This window comes from Brachyhypopomus gauderio, chromosome 15, assembly GCF_052324685.1.
Source record: "Brachyhypopomus gauderio isolate BG-103 chromosome 15, BGAUD_0.2, whole genome shotgun sequence".
Taxonomy (NCBI): domain Eukaryota; kingdom Metazoa; phylum Chordata; class Actinopteri; order Gymnotiformes; family Hypopomidae; genus Brachyhypopomus; species Brachyhypopomus gauderio.
Window position 1 is genome coordinate 14,075,130 of NC_135225.1, and position 22,007 is coordinate 14,097,136.

The 22,007-nt window shown below is 40.2% G+C and overlaps 1 protein-coding gene across 1 annotated transcript; it reads right to left on the bottom strand.

Moving 5' to 3' along the window:
- Positions 1–1,253: 1,253 nt before the first annotated feature.
- gabra2a (gamma-aminobutyric acid type A receptor subunit alpha2a) lies at positions 1,254–19,315 on the bottom strand. Its single transcript, XM_076974306.1, has 10 exons — positions 19,064–19,315; positions 18,594–18,683; positions 17,971–18,092; positions 13,416–13,483; positions 11,344–11,564; positions 11,090–11,172; positions 10,707–10,850; positions 10,367–10,519; positions 7,154–7,356; positions 1,254–6,885 (listed from the first exon to the last, which is right to left on the bottom strand). Exons 2-10 carry the CDS (start codon positions 18,662–18,664, stop codon positions 6,589–6,591), a joined length of 1,362 nt encoding a protein of 453 aa, XP_076830421.1. The 5' UTR covers positions 18,665–18,683; positions 19,064–19,315; the 3' UTR covers positions 1,254–6,588.
- Between the last annotated feature and the right edge of the window lie 2,692 nt (positions 19,316–22,007).

The following is a 22,007-nucleotide window of genomic DNA, read 5'->3' on the forward strand; positions in this document are numbered from 1 at the left end:
GAAGTGTAAGCATCTTGGAGCAACATCCGTGGTAAAAGTACAAAGTGGTAGACCACGCGTACGGCACATAAAAATCCCGTCCTCCCTTGCATGACTCAACAGTGCTACAGTCTCTGGAAGCAACATCTGCACGAGAACAGAGAGCTTCATGAAGTGGGCTTCCATGATTGAGCTACTGCATATAAGCCTAAGATCACAATGCCAAGTGTCAGTTGGAGGGGTGTAAAGCACAATGTCACTGTGCTGAAGCAGTGGAAATGTATTTTCTGGAGTTGGATGCACACATCTGGGATTGCCAGAAGAATGGCAGCTATTTGAAGGTGTAGTGTCAATATTAGAATTTGGTGGAGGACTTGGCAATGTTTCTCAAAGTTTGATGAGTCTGTTATGGAGGAACTGCAGTACAGGACTGCACAGATCCCTGACCTCAGTCCACCCAAACAACTTTGGGATGATCTGTAATGTCATTTGTGAGCTAGATATTTGCGCCATTTCAGTGTTAGTTCAAAATGCCGGAAATATACAATGCTTTAAAGCAGTGTTTTTACACCATGTTTCACGTCTGGTCAAATGTAACTACCTTTGAGACAGCTTTGTACTGCAGCAAATTGTCAATGTTTGGTTCTGGTTAATGTTTTACCAGACTTAAAGTGATTAACTTGATTACTGTAATACACTAGTGAATCCATCAAATAAATCAACAAGATTTGTGAGCAAATGGGCTTAAAATAAGCTTCTTCACGGACACAAAAGCGCCACAAAAGCTCAATTTTAGAGCCTTAAAGTATCATTTTCGGTGTTTTAAACTCATTTTTAAATGCTGCAAAATATGGTATAAATTATTACAGTATATTTTGCAGTGATTTGTTTGAGGTAATTTTTGACTACTTTGGCTTTCCATACATGTGCATCTTACTAATGCTTGAGTATTTAGCTGTGTGTGTCATGTGTGCTGTTTGTCAGGTATTGACACATTCCACTACTTTGTTGGCTGTTCTTCATTCATAAAATTCAAACGAAAGTTAAAAAAGCACTCTCTCCTAAAAAGGGGGGCTCTCTCCTCACCATACATCAGTCCTGTAAACTCTCTATCAATTGACATTTGTTCTGGCAGAGACTTGTTTGTGCCTAACAATTTTTTTTTCCAAACAGTGTGGAGAGAATTCCTGTCTTTGATTTGGGCTCAGGAGTCGTATCTCTTACATTTAGGTGCTTAATTCATGTTAACAGAACAAAAAAGAGAGTTTCAAGACTGCTGCAGCAGAGTGGTTTTATTTCAGTCAAGGCTGAGGTGCTGGATAACATTTAATGTTCCTAATCTCACATTTTGCTTTTCATTCAAAAGATTGCAGGCCTTATCAAAACACCCAGATGTAGAAGAGAGATGGAATAAGAGGAGAAAATGAAAAAAATTGTAAAGGGATGAAGAGAGAAACTGAAAGATAGAGGGTGAGCAAAAAAGTGATGGAGAAAGATTGAATATGGTTGACTGGCATATCTGGCTCTTCAGATACGAGAAAAAAGGGACCACAGCAGGCTTGTGTGTTGAGCAGGCTGGTGTGTTCAGTGAGCTGGTGTGTTCAGTAGGCGGGTGTGTTCAGTGGACTGGTGTGTTATATAGGCTGGTGTGTTCAGCAGAATAGTGTGTTCAGCAGAGTGGTGTGTTCAGCAGGCTGGTGTGTTCACAGGGCTGGTAAGTTCATAGGGCTGGCGTGTTCAGCGGGCTGGTGTGTTCAGCAGGCTGGTGTGTTCATAGAGCTGGCGTGTTCAGCGGGTTGGCGTGTTCAGAAGACTTCCTGCTGGGTATCGACCAGAGTTGTTTCAGTTCATCAGCACAAGGCTGTGCCACTCCAGCTCACCTGCTGAGTGTGGCAGGTTGAGCTCAGTTTGTGTGTGTGTGTGTGTGTGTGTGTGTGTGTGTGTGTGTGTGTGTGTGTGTGTGTGTGTGTGTGTGTGATACAGAGAGAAGAAAATTATGTAGTAATAGGTGATACTGTGTACATAGGTTTTAAATATAAAAGTAATACAAGAAATAATTAACTAAACTAATCAGATAGGCAGATCAGCATCACCTTCAGATGATTGTCATGGCGATGTGCCTACATTTGGCTCTCATATTTTTCAGTTGGCAGGTTTAAAATGTAACCATCAATGCAGTTGTCATTTTAAAAGCCAGAAGATTAGTGAGCGAATTAGTAAGCAAGCATCCATTAACACTAGTGTTAAGTTTCAATTTATAAAATAATTAACATTTGGCACTTATCTATGAATGTGAGGTAATGTACACTGTTAATTTCTCTGATGATCATAGCATCATATTGAGAAACATTTTACAAGGTTAAAAACATTTCACAGTGGCAAACCACCGACACCCCCCACCCCCCGACATACACACACAAAGACACGGGGAGGGAGGTTGCCCATGGAAACACTTTACTGCAGCCATCAGGAGCCAGGTCTCTGGACCAGGGTTCCCAGTGAAAGCCCAGAGAAAAGCTCTGTTAGTGGGTCTGCAGGAAATCATTCATACACCCATATGACCACAGAAAGACCTTTTCCACTCAACAATGAAGGAAATAGAACAAAAGAAAACAGGTTATATTAGAGGAAAAAAAGAAAAGCCCACCAGAAATATCAATAGCTAGGTTTGTCAATATATAATTATATTTTAGAGGTGAAATCTGATTTAATACCTGTCACTGTTTCTACAGAAACAATACAGAGTCATTATTATTATTATTTTACAGAGTCATTATTATATTTACTTCAAATGAACAATTCAAACACCTCTTTTAAGTATTCAAGTGGCTAAAAAAACAAACGTAACCTTTTCACTGAATTCACAGTGAACCCTTGCTATTAACATATATTGAGTTTTCTTCTGGGAAATGCTGGTGATTAAAAGGCTTATAAATCAAATCACTAAATTATCACCAAATTTTTACTTATGATTTTAAGAGTACAATGAACTTACTTTGTGTAAGACCAAAGTCCAATTGTACATATAAAATATTTACCTGATATACTGTAGGTGTAATAAACTTTAATAATAGTAATAATAATAAATACATAAGAGTAGAGAATCTGATGCAGTATTGGAACAGTGTACCAGGGTCAGGCAGCAGCAGGTAGGGACCAGGTCACAACCTTTGTCCTATGCAAAAGAACTGACATAAAATCAGCAGTGCTTTACAGTGTAAGGAATTGATTTAAAAATCAAATAAATGATAAAGTGCCAGATTAAATTCACTTCAGAATGCTACATATGGATGCAGAAGTGCTAGTCTGTATGTACATACAATAGTGCAGGTAAACCAATTAGCAAGTTCTATCTGACATAAAGCTTTTTTGTGTGGAACATTACTAGAAGACATACACACACCTGTATGTGTGAGCTTAATGTTGCTAACATGTCATCACAAACAATGCCATAGTCATTCAAGTGCAATGGATGATTAACAAGAACACATTGGCACAAATTCACATGAAGAACCTCTGAAACACACAACAACTACGTGGTAACACTGGAGTAGGTAGAATCTGAAATATTTTCTTCAGAATTTTAACACTGCACAAAAATGGAAATATTTAACAATGACTACACAAACAACACAAATTGTTGCTACATAATAAAAACAATAACAAATAAATATAATAACAAACAATTACATTTCCCCTCAATGGAGCACCCACTATAAGGACTGCTTAGCAACACAGAAGTGTACCCTACATCAGGGATTCAGGTTTGGGTCCAAAATGTGCCATGCATTATCCATTGTGCATGAGGACTAGTTATGTTCTTACTAATGGGAGGACTGTAACTCCACCCACACCCTCTACAGGGTCTTCTTATAAGTTACTGAACTATACGAAGTATTTATCATGCTCCTCAAAGCACACTGAGGCACAAGACATGGGTCTGAGGTGTTTGATAGGGTTCTGAGGCACATGATTGGGGTCTGAGGCACATGATGGGGGTCTGAGTGTAATGATAGGGGTCTGAGGTATTTGATAGGAGTCTGTGGTGTTTGATATGGATCTGAGTGTAATGATAGGGGTCTGAGGTATTTGATAGGGGTCTGTGGTGTTTGATATGGATCTGAGTGTAATGATAGGGGTCTGAGGTGTATGACAATGGTCTGAGGTATATGATAGTGGTCTATGGTGTTTGATAGTGGTTTGGGGTGAATGATAGGGGTGTGAGGTGTGTGACAGGGGTCTAAGATGTAGGATAGTGGTCTGGGGTGTTTGATAGGTCTCTGGGGTATATGATGGGGTCTGGGGTGTATGATGAGGGTCTGGGGTATATGATGAGAGTCTGGGGTGTACACAGCAAAATCAGCAGAGGTAAATATTTGGTGTTGATGAAATATTTGAGAGTAGAGAGTCAATCTGACTATTGCCCGAGTTAATCCAACTCTGAACAGAGTCTCATCTCTGTGGTTTTACTCCCAACTCCCAAAAAAACAGTGTCAAAATAAAGTGTTAAACAAGCTCTCCTTTAAAATAACTCTGAGAGTGTAAGTACATCAAGTACGTCAAGTATGTAAGTACGCCCCCTTTCAGTCACACTTATACACCTTCCCCAGCACGTCTCAGTCGCGAAGTATTGTTGACTCATGCTACATACAGAGCGTTTCTATTTCCTGTTTGATCTCCCGTGTTCTGACCCTTGTTCGCTCCCTAGACCTCATCTCCTGCCTAGCCCTTCTGTACCTCCTGGATTCTGCTCTCCCGTTACGACCCTGGACCGTCACGACCACCCCAAGAGAACGTTACCGCTGCTAATGCTAGTGATCTACTGGTCATTCTCTGTGTGTGTGATTTATGTAAATAAAAGCGACCTACTTCTGCATTTGGATCCCTCTCTGCCTGGTCAATTCATTACATCAGCTTACATATTTCAGATCCTTTGATAAGTAGTTCTCCAATGAGAATGATAAAAGAGCTTGCATAGTGCTATATTGTTATATGTTGAAAATATGAGAATGTCATTCTGTATTTTTAATGGTTTTATTTTATGTGGTGCACATGATGAGAAAAAAAATGATAAAACATGTAGTATGTGATTCTATTTTTCAAGTTAAATTGAATTAATTGCACACCCAAAGCTGCAGTATGCAAATCAATATCAGCATGGTAAATCAGTTGAGAAAAAATTGACACTGTAAGGTAGTCAGTTTATAACACTGGACTCTGGTGCTGAAAAATTTGAACACTGAGTAGTGTTGCACAGTGGTACATTTTAACTCTTTTAAGTAGTTAAAAATAACTCTATTGCAGTGTAATTACTACAACACTTTGAAAAGTGTTAAAAAAACACCCTGGGGTGTGGACCCATATAGACACTTTAAAAGTGTTGAAATTAACTCCCATAGAGTTATTTTGTGTCTTTCGAATTTGCTGTGTATGATGGGGTCTGGGGTGTATGATGAGGGTCTGGGGTGTATGATGGGGTCTGGGGTGTATAACATGGCTCTGAGCCATCTTACATTGATTTGAGGTACATTATAGGTGTCTAGGGTATATGATGGGGTCTGGGGTGTATGATGAGGGTCTGGGGTGTTTGATAGGGGTCTGAGGTATATGATGGGGTCTGGGGTGTATGATGGTGTCTGGGGTATATGGCATGGCTCTGAGGCATCTTACATTGGTTTGAGGCACATTATATGTGTCTGTGGTGTATGATAGAAGTCTGGGGTGTTTTATGAGAGTCTGGGGTATATGATGGGGTCTGAGGTGTTTGATAGAGATCTGGGGTGTATGATGAGGGTCTGGGGTGGGGTGTATAACATGGCTCTGAGCCATCTTACATTGATTTGAGGCACATTATAGGTGTCTAGGGTATATGATGGGGTCTGGGGTGTATGATGAGGGTCTGGGGTGTATGACGGGGTCTAAGATGTATGATGGGGTCTGGGGTGTTTGATAGGGGTCTGAGGTATATGATAGGGTCTGGGGTGTATGATGGTGTCTGGGGTATATGGCATGGCTCTGAGGCATCTTACATTGGTTTGAGGCACATTATATGTGTCTGAGGTGTATGATAGAAGTCTGGGGTGTTTGATAGACATCTGGGGTGTTTTATGAGGGTCTGGGGTATATGATGGGGTCTGGGGTGTTTGATAGAGATCTGGGGTGTTTGATGAGTGTCTGGGGTATTTGATAGGGTCTGGGGTGTTTGATAGGGGTCTGTGTGTATGACAGAGGCATCTGACATGGGTCTGAGGCATCTGACATGGGTTTGAGGCACATTATATGGGTCTGAGGTGTGTGATGTTGGTCTGAATGTGAACTTTATGATTTTAAAGGTCTAATAAAATGTTTTTGGCCAGTTTTAACCTAACAAATAGGCATGTTATATTTCTGTGGACTTGCATGGCAGTGAAACTCTTTTTCACAAGGAGGGACACTGGTCATCCGCTCAACAGTATGACGAAAATGCCACAGTATACACATGTACAAAAAGCTTGGTGTTGCTCTATATGTAGGTGTGTGTGTATGTATGCACGCACTTGTGTGTCTGTGCATCTATGAACAGTGTGTTAATTAAATACAGGGTGTTGACCAGGGTGTTCAACAGCTCATTCAGGGGGAGGGCACCATGTTCTTAATAACGGGCTCTCTGTTCAGATACGTGGCCCAGTAGACCAGATTGAAGCCCCCAAAGAGTACTGGGAAGATGATACGTGACATGCGGTCGATCTTGCTCACACTGTTGAACGTCTTCTTCACCTCCTTGGCTGCCGGCTGAGCCTTGCTTGGCTCTGCTGGAGCACTCTTGGACACGGTGGGCAGGGCGGGGTCCTTAGCAATGTGGGGGGCGTAGTTGGCCACGGCGACTGCATACGCGTTGTTCTTCTTCATAATGGAACCCTCCTTTTTCTAGTGAGGTGTTGCTCAGTTAATACAAATCATTACTTTTCAAATGTTTTTTTGAGGTTATAAAATAGATCAAAAGTCAGATTGTAGTCAGATTTACTCGCACTACTAAGCCTATTTTTTATACTAATTTCAGTACCCAGATCTGAGTGCACTCACATCTGTTTATTAAACATCCATTCTCAGCATTCTGAATCATAGTTACCAGATGTGTCTCCCTGCAAATAGTAGTCATAGTTACTACTATTATGGTCTGTGTAGTCATGGTTACCTTGTCATTGACGACACTCTTCCCATCCCAGGCCCAGCCACGTTTGGTGAAGTAGTTGACGGTGGCGAACTCAATGAGGGCGGAGAAGACAAAGGCATAGCACACAGCAATGAACCAGTCCATGGCGGTTGCGTAGGCCACCTTAGGCAAAGAGTTGCGGGCACTGATGCTCAAGGTAGTCATGGTGAGCACTGTGGTCACACCTGGACAGAGTTTCCGCAGCAAACACACATTTACACTATTGAGGACAGACTTAAACGGCAGTTTTAACAACTTTTAACTTCGATGGTAAAGTGTTGAACAGCTAATTACATGGTTTACTGACTACCAATAGCTAATCCCTTGCTAGCTATGATTGCTTTAGGTGTCCTTAATTTAAAGTGTTACTGCACAATCAAATTACCTATGACATCTGTGAGATCCCTTTGACATCCTTATGACATCCCTATTACATCAATTTTTTGTTTTTAAGAGTAATATACTCTGATCAGGCCCGTTGACAGTCTTGCTGGGGCCCAGGACAAGAAAGTTTCATGTGCCCCCTCCGCCCGCTTACGTCATTTGAATTTCCTCTGTAGCAGACAATCCTTGTGTTAGGTCATATATAGTATATAATATAGCCACACATCAAAGCTGTTTCTGACAGCTGACTGGTTTATACTTGACGCGACGCGAGGGTCCGCGCGGCGAAAATGACGTAATCGCAGTGGCACCGCCCGTGCGTGAGGGCCTCACGCGCTGTCGATTCGCGAGGTCGTGCACCTCTCGAATTTTGTAACTTCGCGCGCGCCTCGCTTCAGCGCAATGAACAAAGTCATGTTTGCCGGTTCCATACACCTTTACAAGGTGGAATTAAAGCACTTGTACGTCACTTTAAAGGTCAATTTCAATATTTCCCAGAACGTTAAACCTAATTAAGTTAAATATTTATACATATACTCGAAATAATTCGCTTTTTAAATCACATTATTTAATGGCTGTTCATTTTCAAAACGCCCAAACGTCTTCACGTTCTCTCATGTTTCGTCCTGGAATTACAAGAGGCTCGTATAACGTAATACAGGAGATTTAGTTTTAAAATACAAGTACTTTAGCTTACTTTAGCACTTTTCAAACCTGGAACACAATGCAACATTAAAATTCGTCAGATAAATATTTTTCCTTTCTTTTCTGCGCTACAGATTTCTGTTTACTTTAACTATCCGCCACTGTATTTCCCGCTGTTGGGCGGGTACCAGCCGGCTACGATCGGTGCTGGATCAAACCATTTTTCAGTGGGAGGCGGGGGTGTATGCACTTAATGGAAAATATGCAGATAGGTAAAAAAAACATATATTTTTAGCCATTGAGCTTATTTTAAGTACATAATTTTATATTATTGAAAAATTTCAAGATTATTTAAAATTATAGACTTGAAATAAAAAATAAATTGCTGGGCTCTTTGATGGGCCCCCCTGGCCCTGGGGCCCGGGACAACAGACCCGGTTGTCCCCCCCTGTCGACGGGGCTGACTCTGATATATAGATAGATAGTGGCTCAATCACCACAAATGCAAGCTGAGGGCCAAATGACATTACCAAAATAAGTATTAGTTTCTTTTGTGGTGGAACCAACAGAAGATGGATCTTCTTAAGGATATGTGCCAAGATTCAGGCTTCAGTATGATCCCCCTAAGTATTTCAATTACGTAGTGAAATTTTCAACTGTTTGTGACAGCATATTTCTAAACTTAAATACACTTGGTTAAATATTTTATTACAAAAAAAATATCCAACAGCATTTTTTGCATTGTAGGTTTATGTTTACCTGAGACATGGAGACTAAAGCACTGGCAAAACCTTTATGACAAAATTCAATGAATACAAGTTCAGAAATACAATTACCCATGTGGACCACATTGTAGATTTTTAATGTTTTATGTTGTCAGTTTTTGTCTGACCTTTTCCTTTAATCCTTAAAACCACTTAGCAGACAAACCCTGTTGGTCTGAGATTAATCATTTGGATTGGGATGACATCAATACCAGACCCAGGTCTTTGGTCCACTATTTCTGGTCCTCTTAAATGTGTGACTTTAGTCAATGTCATTATTTCTCAGTATAAAAAACTGTGTTTCCTGCAGTCTGTACTTCCAGCCACATGACTACTTAGAGAAATATGTAAAAAGATTCATGAACACTGATGGTCACAACCTCTTAGGGCGTACTCACACTAGGCTCTGTGATCCGGGCCCGGGCACGATTGCCTGCCGAAGCACGGTTCGTTTGGCTAGTGTGAGCGCTCCAACCGTGCCCGGGCCCGGATCAGTTAACCGTGCTCGGGCCCGCTTGAAGAGGTGGGCCAGGGCACGATTCATGTGGACTCGGGCACGGTTCGCTTCTAGTGTGAGCGCTATCCGTGCCCAGGCCTGCTTGGTGCCTCGTCTGATTGGTTCATTTCGCTGGAACTCAAACATGACGTCAGTGATGCGATGCTCACGTTAAACAGTCATAGCGGCAAAGCGATTAGCAGACAATCGTTGTGTTAAATTATCGATAAATCTGTGCTTGCACCGTGTTTCTGCACTCCCAAAACGACTCCAAAAATAGAATAAAAAGAGAATCGTGAACTCCATAGTGTTGTGCGAGCGCGCTTTTTTTCCAAATAAAGCGGCGTTGTGATGACGTAAGCGTGCTCGGGCCAGGTTGCTAAAGCCAGTGTGAGTGCAGGCCAGAGGGGGAGTGGGGAGGGGGGATAACCGGGCCCCGGCACGGAACGAGCAAACCGTGCCTAGTGTGAGTACGCCCTTAGATAGCATGATGGCTTGATTGCTGTAGTTCAAATTGTTTGATGGCTTCACTTTGGGAATGCAAATTTTGAAACAGGCAGAAAATAGTGGGAAGAACCAGACAAGGGATCCAAATGTGAGCCTATCCAGCCACAGGCTGTGTGTTTCCCGTGCCTTCGCATTCGTGTCCTGCTGTGTAGGGCAGGCAACATAATCTGAAAAGCATTTCAACGTATATATAAACGGGTTTTCTGTGCTTCAGGTTTATTTTCAGCTCTTTAGATCATTGAAGAAAATTGAAAGTGAGGGTGAGAAAATAACTTTCAACATTTGCTTCCCCATAAAACTCACTATGAACACTCCCACAATCTTCACCAACACTGCGATCCCACCCAAAACATGTACCCGCACATAAACATTAAAGTAAACATGCATAAGATCACGTACCAAAAACTGTTCGAGCAGGTACTGACTCACGGTTCAGCCAAAAAGACACCTGGGATAGAATGACTGTCATGATGCATGGCAGGTATGTCTGAATCACGAAATACCCAATCTTCCTCTTCAGGTGGAAATGAACGGTCATCACTGTATATTCACCTAGAGAGAGAGGAACACTGGGAGGTCTGAACACTCTACCGTATCACAGATGTCATGCATGAACATGAACTAAGAAGAAGGCAGTTAATCAAAATGTTGAAGACACCAAGTTAATGCACTCATGAATATTCATCATGTCTGAGGAGCCAATGATCTGCTGTAACTCAAGTTGATCTTGATAACGCACCAGTGCTCGATTTAATGGTTTCCTTCCCAACTGTTTGCCCCCTCAAGTCATACTGGTTTAGCCTCGACCCATCTGGAGCCACTTCTACCGACAAGGTGGCGTTTGTCGTCCAAACATAAGTAACCTCGGTCAGAGTGTATGCATCTACACACAGAGAGAGAAAGCCAGGCAAAAATGTTAAAGTGCAATTGTAAGAATAATTTGTAGCATTGTCTAGATGAAGAAATATGAAACAGTGAAGCCTCCAGACAAGTGTTATTATGAGCTCACGCATTGTGATATAAAGCAGTAAGTGGGCAGCAGGAGTGATGTAGCAGAATACAGCAAGTGTGTGTCCTTCAGTGTCCAGTGGTTAGGTAGTAATAAAACAGAACTCAGCTCACAGCTGCCAAATTTCAGTGGACATGAGTGAGAGTCCATGGGGAAGTCCTCCAGATGCATTGGACATTCTGCCTGCACCGTCAACCTGTAGCACACACACACACACACACACACACACACACATATATATAAAGGTACACACACACACACATATAAAGGTACACACACACCAACAGGCGTCCATGCTTACACAAAACACTTAACATATCCAGAGTCCAAAACACTGGTAAATATGTGCAATATGTATGTGCTATACCTCATGGTGTACAGTAGTGTTCCATTCTCCCTGATGCGCAGCAGTTTGTTAGGCATGGTCATGTTGTGTGCCACAGACTTCTTGCCGTTGTGGAAGAAGGTGTCAGGGGTCCAGATCTTACTGGCCATCAGGTTATTGAGCCGCAGGATGTTCATGGGGCCGTTGAACTTCAGGCGTTCATCCATCCAGCTCTGGCGGAAGAACACGTCCACTGTGTACTCCTGAGGGAACACACACAGCCAGACCAGAGCGCAGGGTCTAACGGCAGTTACGAGAGGAGACCTCAGACCTGCTTGAAGATTAAATGTATTATCTTCTTCCACACAGCTCAACTGACTTTGTTCGGAGTTGTGTCGGGTGAAGAAAAGCTTCTAATAGTACCATTCTCCTCAGCTCTGATTCATAGGGGAATCCTGTCAGACACCAGGAAGTCTTTCAAACAAGGGGTCAGTGAAGTTCTATTATGGAGGGCTTTTAGCAGAGGTTCGAGGGCTCACTAAAGCTTAACACACAAGAGCTTTTCCTCTGCTCTCGTATTTCCATCACTCATTTGAGGAACTGAGCGAAGACGGAATATGGCAACAAGGTACAAGATTTTGGGACCTGAATGTCTGCAGCATTTAATCAGTTTGCTTTTGTTTTTGTCTTTGTTTTAAAATATTTGAATCTACAACCTTCTTGTTAGTCTGAAGGACACACTACCACAGTGCTGAGGTTTTGTCAATCTTAAGGTCATCAGAGTTTTCTTTGTGTTGCTCCTCAGACTAAAAGCTCTATAATTAAATAATAATTAAACTAGAGTGCCAAAGGTTCTTACTATGTTTACATGGTTCAATCCAGAACTCAAAGGTCCTATGCTTTTGTAAACTTGTACTTTGAGGCTGCTCCCCTTCTGGTGATGTCTGTGTATGAGTGTCCTAACTCTCCTCTCTGGAGTGCTAGTGTCAGAAACCCTCCTCATCCTCAACTATCCCTCAATCCCTTTAAGGCATCAGGTTCCCCAACATCAGCCCCTGGGAAAAAGGAGAGCATGATGTTACCATAGCAACAGTGAGAGCTCAACACAATAAGAGGCAGTCATAAAGAATAACTGTTCCCAAGCATGAACACATCATAACACCCTCTGAGGATCTTGGTTAGATCTCCTGAGTCAGCTCAGGACTAATGAGCCATTAACATTTCATTAAAAGCTACAGCCACCTCTAGAGTACAAGACATGAAACCATTAGGTGGGTAAAACAAAATCCATGCATTTATTCAACAGCAAGAATCTCACTTGCTAATTTATATTTCTGAGCATTTTCTTGCTCCAGTCTGATCCATTCGTTTCTCCCAAGTTTATCCTGACCAGGTCATTTTGTTCTAGTAAGGTTTCTCTCCTCTCACACAACAGTCTGGAAGGTAAGAGTGTGAATGAAGCCTGTCATCACATCTTCCCAGTGCCCGAACCTGCTGACACATGACGGGGTAACAGAAGAGTGACACTTCACCATTCCTAGTAGGAACATGGCGAATTGCATGTTCGGGAGCCTTTAGAGGAACCTTAATGCCAACTTCATGACAATGAATTTTTACCTGACAATGCTTTTACCTGATCCTCCTTCAGGAGGTTCCCACACTACCACACTTCTGAACAACCGCAGTGCTACTCAGCAATCCAACTCAATTCAGAGAATCATGTGAGGAAACCACTACAGCTGAAGCATATTGTGGTGCAGAGGGACCAGGGATAGTGGAGTACTTGGAGTTGGGAAGCATTTTGTGTTAGTACATGATGGGGGTCACCAGCAGAGAGAAACAACAGAGTCAAATGAATAATACACAAGCCCTGGTTTTCATCAGAACCTCCCTTTTGCTTTATTGCACATATAAAAGCAGAATGAGTGTGATGAGGAAGAGTATGCTGACAAAAGCTTTTGTAAGACATGTAGCAGATATCGGAACTATGAAGAAACGACAAACAGACAGAGTACGTGAATGACAGGGAAAGGCATGGAGACAAAACATGATTTTTGAAGCCAAAATGTGTCTATATTTTTTCCTTATCTTGCAAAAGAAGTAGAAAACATTACCATGTCTGCATCAGACACTGGCCCAAAACTGGTCACGTAGATATCAGTCTTAACCTCCGTCACTCGATCTAAAAAACAAAAGCAGTAATGAATCCAGCATGTGGTTTAGACTGCATCACCAGTAACAGCAGGAAGCTGTTAAGGAGCAAAACCACGCCGCGTCGCATTTAACTTGGACCACAAAGCCACACAGCACTGATTCATCTAGGATTTAGAACCATTCATCCATCTGCTGCTGCACTGATTGGAAGAAATTGTGTATGTGTGTGTGTGTGTGTGCACATGTGTGATCATGTATTTGTGTATTTATGAAAAAATTATTAATGGAAGTTTTTCACAAGAACCAACTGCAATCAGCTCTGATACGTACATATACAGTCACACATCCTAGAAATGCATTTCACAACAAATTAAAATTAAGTGCACAGACCAAGAACACAAATTCATTTGAAAATGATTTCCACTTTTTCTAAAACTATACAACATGCTCCACAACCCCAAATGCATGTACATACATAGATTTAGTATCTACCAAGTGAAACCAATGTTAGCTGTTGTGTTAACTACAATAATTTTATTCAGTTCATTGTTTACTGTAGAAAAAAATGTATTAAAAATTATCAAAATTAAACACACAGATACCCACAGATACCCACCGCATTCCACACACATGCATAGATGTCCATCCAATAAGCATTATATGGTGTCTTAATCTATGGAGAGCATAATTCAGTGTGTAGCATGAAAGCTATTACTATTTCAGCTATTACATTATGAGTCATGAATGCTACACAAATATCTAATTAGCCAATCACATGGTCAAGATGACCTGCTTAACTGCCATCAGAATGGGGAAGAATGGTGATTTATGTGGCTTTGAATTTATGTGATTTATGTAAACTTTGAATGTTGCATTGTTGTAGGTGCATGACAGACTAGTCCGAATATTTCAGAAACTGCTGATCTACTGGGATTTTCACTCACAACCATCTCTAGGGTTTACAGAGAATGTTCCAGTAAAGAGAAAATGTCCAGTGAGTGAAAGCTCTCTGGGCGAAAATGTCTTGTTAATGCCAGAGGTCAGAGGGGAATGGCCAGTTTGTTTCAAGCTAATGGCAACAGTAACTCAAACAACCTCTTCCGAGGTGACAATTCACATAGGCTCACCAAAATTGGACAATAGAAGAAAAATAGAAGAAAATGGTGCCTGGTCTGATGAGACTCAATTTGTGCTGTGACACTCAGATGCTAGGGTCAGAATTTGGATCCATCTAGCCTTATATCAAAAGTTCAAGCTGGTAGTGGTCATGTAATGGTGTGAGGGATATTTTCTTGGCACAATTAATAACAGTTAAGCATCATCTAAAAGCCACAGCCTACCTTAGTATTGGTGCTGACCATGTCCATGCCTTTATGACCACAGTGTATCACAGTGCAAAAAAATAATAATCCATCTTCAAATGGCTATTTCCAGCAGGCTGACATGCTGTGTCACAAAGCTCAAACTCATAGCTCAAATCATCACCTATTAATGTGGACAATGAGTATTTGAAATGAGGATTTCAGGAGGTAACTGGAGAGGACTATAGTAAAGCCATAAACAGTAAAAATTGCAGTGTAGTGTAGTACACAATGTTTCCAGCAAAATGGAACAGAAGAAGCACACAGTTATCTGTCCTATCTATGTACATATGAAAACATCATCATTCCAACTCAACTTTAATCCCTACAACAGATTAAAGATTAACAATGAGGCCCATAGCCTCAGTGAAATCTACTATTTAAATGCAGCAGAAGAATCACTAGGCACATAAACGTAATGAAGAAGATCCTTGTAAAAACAAGATTAAATACATATCATTCAGATACTTGTCATTAGCATGATCTGATAAGGTCTTTCCACAGATTATTGATGATGATGATGATGATGATCTTTAGTTTGGACCTCTTGAGGTTTTGAGGTTTAGGATGACTATTCTGTTATTGAATAAGTACTATGAATCATCAGAACCAGAATCAGAATCAGAATACTTTATTGATCCCCGAAGGGAAATTGCAGGACACTGTGTATGTTATACAAATGCACCTGTTGTGCCTCGCTTCTTCTCATCTCCAGGTTGTTAATAGGGCTGTCCCCCGAACACTGAGACCTCTGAGGCTTTTGAATACCAGCAGTGTTTTTTGTCAATGTGTATTATAATAACAGGATAAAAAAGACAGATATTCATAAAAAGTCACAGGAATAATTAGAAGTGGAAATTATGAATAAGCTAGCTGCCATGCCTGTTAAAAAAACCATGTGACCATATGGTGTTAACTAATGAGAGAATATGGAATGACTGCTTGGAGAGCTACAACTGTTCGGACAGCATTGTGAACTTTTGAAGGACAACCCTAACAAAATTGAATATAAACTTTGTATTAAAAAATTCACTTAGCATTCAGCAACATTTAAAAGGCAAACGAATGAAACAAGTTGCATAGCTCAGCAGCCATTCACAGCAGGCAATACCGTGAATTTATTTTAAATATGTTTCATTGCTTATTCATTTGCACGTGGTTTTTAATTGTTAAAGTGAAAGAAGAATTGGTTATAAGACAACCATAATCATAATTTAAACACAAATATACATGTGCTGCCTGTCTCATTATTCCAACACATCCATCTGGCAGCCTGTAATTATATGTTGGCAATTCATATAGGTCGCAATTCAAATATTGCATCATATGAGGATTTTTAAATGCTCAAAAAATATGTTCCCATGATGCATTTTACTCGTTAAATCTTGTTAATCTCATTACAAAAACTCATGTCACTGAATTTTCTGATTGCTAGATAGTATATATGAAACAAGGAATAAAAAATAGTTATATTGAATAACCAAATCCAGTTCAAAATTCTGAGTCAGGAACAATAATGTTTTTTACAGACAGTGTAATGTTTTCTTCAAATTGCTGTAATTTCATTTATTTAACTGAATCCATTCTCCACTCCACTAGTGGTGTTCCCTGTGCCACTGGCTGCAACACAAACCCAAGGCGTGTTCGATCCACCTCTGTGTTTAACAGCTGGAGAGGAGATACGTTCACCTCTGTGTTTTTAAATAGCTGGAGATGAGTTCTGTTCACCTGTGTCCATCAGCAGGAGATGGGTTCTGTTCATCTGTGTCTATCAGCAGGAGATGAGTTCTGTTCATCTGTATCTATCAGCTGGAGATGAGTTCTGTTCTCCTCTGTGTTTAACAGCAGAAGATGAGTTCTGTTCACCTCTGTGTTTAACAGCAGGATATGAGTTCTGTTCACCTCTGTGTCTATCAGCTGGAGATGAGTTCTGTTCACCTGTGTCTATCAGCAGGAGATGAGTTCTGTTCACCTCTGTGTTTAACAGCTGGAGATGAGTTCTGTTCATAAAATTCTGTGCCTATTTTTCCAAACATACCTTTGCTGATTGTGGCCAAAATATTCAATTTTAACCTCACCTGTTCAAAATACATCATGTTTCTGAAACATCAGACTTGTGTAGATGTTCCTTTGTAAATTTCTGAAACTTCAGTGCTGTTTACAGGACAGTCTTCTGATGACTTTTTAATGACAGTCATATATATGTAGTTGTCACTGCACAGTTGAACAGTATACCACCACTCTAGAGTCTGCTAAATCTTCCTGGATGTCTCTTGGAGTAAACCATAACTTTTCCACAAGTGGTTTTCACAAAAAAGTTTTCTTTTCTCTTCCAGACTTCAACTTATCCTCCACCATTCCTGTTACCCACCATTTCTTAATTATGTTGCACACTTACACAGATAGCATGTGGATACCTCCAAACACTTTATCTTATAGTCTTCTCCAGCATTGTGGACATTAATTGTTTTCATCCTCAGAGTGCTAGGCAACTGTATAGAGGAGTGTATAGATTATGGTTGCAGGGAAAATGTTTGAGAATATTTATATTGAAATTTGCATCACTTGGCCTTTCCTAACTGATTATGAACATTGTATGTTGCTATCATGGACGTAATTTTGATTCGTAGCTATTTGGATTCGTAGCTATTTAAATATTTGGTTTTAACCGTAAAAACTGGGGGGGACCAAAGCCGGCTTTTGAAAAAGTGGGGGGGACATGTCCCCCCCGTCCCCCCCCCCAAAATTACGTCCGTGGTTGCTATGAAAACATAAGACTATATAATTTTCATGTCATTTTAACCATTCACAGCTTTTCATACAAATTGCCCTAAGTGGATTAATAAAGCTACTTCATGCAAAGACCACAGAAAAGAACTTAAGTGCAATGACATAGATGAACTAAATGAATATGCACAGGATGCTTCATTAAATGTTGTGTTTAAATGCTTACATTGTAGACTAAAAAACAGGTTATAAATATATTCTGAACCATACATCATCACTTCTGTCCAGCCACAAGTACTCACTATGATTGCCCGAGGTATCTGTTTCAACACCTTTATTTCAAGAGCTAGGCCAGCATACATTACTTGACATCTTTGAGTAGCATGCCAAATTACTATTGCAAGGGGTTAAGTGCACTGTTACTCACCTCCAAGACCTGGTCTCAGCCTGTTGTCATAGCCATCCAATAGTCGATCCAGAATCCAGGTGAAAAGTGTGATGTTGTTATTGTTCTGGAACGGGTCTGACCCAGATTCGTCCGCCTTCGTCCTTCATGTGTTGCCATGACAAACATACAGCGTTAGGGATGTCGACAGCACACTCATCAGTACTGTGTCTCCATCCTCTAACATAGCACACCCTCTCTATATTAATTGTGACATGCTGAACATGTGGCAATATCCTTTCTGTTCCTTTAGTACACAAGAGATGACTGCTAACACATATGCCTGTGGATTGTGATTCAGAAATAAGTCATTTTTACAGAATTGCACAGGACCACCGCTGGTCTCTTCAAAATACTCCATGTATTCATCTTACATCAATACATACGGTATTTAATGATTTACACACCATTACATCAAATGTCAAAATTTTAAAAATCCTTTGCAATATGAGGAACTACTCTTTTTGCAGATTTAGAAACATTCGTTATGCTGTTCATCTAAACTGTTCATATTTAAGTAATTGTCCCTTACACTGGTGTTCCTTCAAATTGAGGAGATTTAAAATGCGCTCCACTGTTATTTAAGAATCAAAAATCAGACTCACCTCGTCTGACAGACTATGGAGAAAGTAAGATAGAGCAGGAACACATACGAGCGACCCCATCGGCCAATCATCTCCGAACAATCCGTGAAACTGTGAAAGAACAGTCTTATTTTAAGAGAATTATTAGAAGTGGGGATGGCTATATAAGTCTGTTAAGAACAAATTATTTCACATGCAGCCAAAGAAACCATTCTTTAACCCCAATTCTAATGGAAACGATACGGAATTACCAGCTGCATTTAGGTTCGTTAAGAGTTACGTGGTTGACCGATAGTGACCGCTTCAAGTGCGCACTAAAACGATTCATTCAGAATCACGAAGACCTGCGATTACACACGACGCCAACCAGTTTAGACATACGGTCTCTAAATAATAAAGTCACAGCAATAATTTGGGGTGGGGAACCTTGATCAGATTCGTAGCGTAAGCGAAACAGAGATTCACTATACATGTCAAAGAGCGAGTTTTACCTGAGTGTCTGTATTCGCGCGGACCAGCTGAGGTAGGTTATAAAGAAAGTTATGTCCTTACACAGCACGAACGTAACTATATCACATCCGACAAGTCTGTGGAAACACCCAATGCACACACAAAGTCCAGTTCAAATGACACGACGCCAATGTAAATTCCAACGGTCAGTGCAATTAGCGCCTCGTTTGTCCACTCTGCCCACCTGTAAGCACAGCTGGCTTGACAACAGTGAACGCGCGAGCCAGAGGAGCGTCGAGTCAAGTGTGTGGTCAAGACGGGGGCACCGGGTCCTAGAGCCAGGGACGCTCACACTCTCTCATTGCACTTGGAATACATATATCAGATAAATATTTTGCACAAATAATTTTTGGAATCAGGGTTTCCAATCATTTCCATGGCCACATGTGTATAAAATTAAGCACCTAGGCATGCAGTTTTTTACAAATATCTGTGAAAGAATGGGTCGCTATCAGAGCTCTCTCTCTCATCATCATTACAGTATAATTTGCGAACTTTAGTTAATACCTACACGCGGTCTGTTCATTTCATGTTCATGACATTTGTTATGATTTGAAGAAACATATGTTGCTAAAGCTAAAAACGACATGTAGCCTATATTAACTGTCGGTACTATGTCTGTAGCTCTTGTGTTGATATTTCAGATCCTGTCCTCAGAGTCAGGTCATTCTGCACAGGAGAGGGGGACACAAATTCAGATTCCTCACTCTGTCCTGCTAAAAAAAGATACATTTCACTCTGCAGTTCTGCCTGGTGTATCCATTAGAGAGCTTAATGGCTTTTTAATAGCTACAAAATAGTCATATTTGGCAGTAAGCCTGCAAGAGAGATACATGTGATATTTACCGTCAAATCTTTTTTTATTTTGTAGAACCTTAGATAATCTGCATAATAATTTAAAAGTTTCGTCTTCTAACTCAGTTCTTTAACTCTTCATTGGTTGGTCCACGTTTTCTGCATCTGTAGATAGTATTCCTAAAATAAGCTACTGCTGGCCTGTTTCCTACTGACACTTGTTGACATTTTCTGATACAAAACATTTCTGAAGCATTGTTACAATGAATTTGACTGATACAAATACATTTTCACTTCATTAGACGCGTGAGCAAGTGTATATCAAAAGTGACACTTCTGCAATATTATTCGGAGTTATTAATCAAACACAGCTATGATTTTAGATGACTACTATTCTTGTTTTAAAGAGCAAAGTTTTTTACTATATCTGCAGTGATTATTGGCGTTTACACCATCCAAACATACAGCAGTGGTTTTAAATTAGGATTGTGTTTTATTGTTCTTGCTCTTAAACCCAAAGTAAGTCTAACATCTTGACCCTGTCTTGTCCCATCACGTCCTGATATCCTCATCTTTATTGGTATGCATACTCTTACATATCAAAAAGTATAACAGCCAAACGCGCATTATCTTGATGTATATATCACAAGCATCTTTCAGTTTAAATATGTTAATGGATTTAAGGCTCGATGAGGGTCAAGGTTAAATTGGAGAGGAGTATAAGATTTAACTTTATTGTAAAAATATGATATCATATTGCCACCTACTGGACTGAGGTGAAAAGGTTCCTGTAGAAATATATGATATCATACGAATACCCGGATTATAGCTAAACTGGCATTTATGCAGATCAGCATAAATGTTAATGACTTGTAACAGTATAGTGATTCACCACAAACATTCCATTTTTTATTTGGGGGATATTTTATTCCTATATTTATTTATTTAAAATATAAAAATAATGTCTCTATGTAAATATTCATTACATAGATTAATTAAGTGTTCAGTGTAATGTAATGCAAACTGCATTATATCAAAATAAGGATTTTTTGATAGGGGTTTTATGTGTGTGTGTGTGTGTGTGTGTGTGTGTGTGTGTGTGTGTGTGTGTGTGTGTGTGTGTGTGTGTGTGTGTGTGTATGGCGATGTGTAGGAGGCAGAGTGATAGACTTTGAAAGTGAAAAAATACCACAGTGTCTCAGATGATAGTGAACTACTAAAGAGATCTCCATGGCAACATGCTAAAAACTGTTAGATGCAGCTGCAAAGAGCTGTCACAATGAGTTGGTTATTTCACTGTAATATCAGGTTCAAGACTGGCAGGTGTGTGTGTGTGTGTGTGCGTGTGTGTGTGTGTGTGTGTGTGTGTGTGTGTGTGTGTGCATGCGCGCGCACGCGGGGGCGGGGGGGGGGGGGGCACTACTACACAAAAACACTACTTGATTACTTACTAACACTTAAAAAGCAAAACATCTGAACAATACTACCTTAATATGAGTTACTACCTTAATATTGATCAGATGATCAACATACAAGATTGAATTATGACTAATTTATAATTTCTTTATAATTTATATTTCTTTAAAATAAATCAAATTCTTTAAACGAGCCAGTTGAATCAAAATTTAAATGTCAAATTGTTACTATTCTTTAACTGTATCAGTATTAGAAAAGAAGAGATCAAAGACATCTCATAATTGTAGTATCTCTATCAGCAGATTCTGTATTGCCAGTTTGTTCTCTCTGATAGGAATAAATTGTAGTAGCCTATATGTGTCAATCCAAAAGAAACCTTTGCTCCCCTGGCATAGACAAAGACTTCCAGAAACTTCCAAACTGAGTGTGTGGCATAAATGCATGACATTGTCGATGTCAGTCTCTTCTGTGTTTGTTTAAAATCCCAGATTGCAAGCATTTTATCTGAACATATTTGAACTTTAGAAGCTATATTACAACTTTCATTTAGTAGTGATGCACTTACCATCGATGACCATGAGGTGGCTGGCTTCAGCAAATAATATTATATTTAACATGCAAATATTAGGATATTTGGGGTTTTACATAAAAACTCAGCAGGTCAGAATGTGTTCTACCCAAATATAATGCAGAGTGACCTTCTGAAAAAACTAG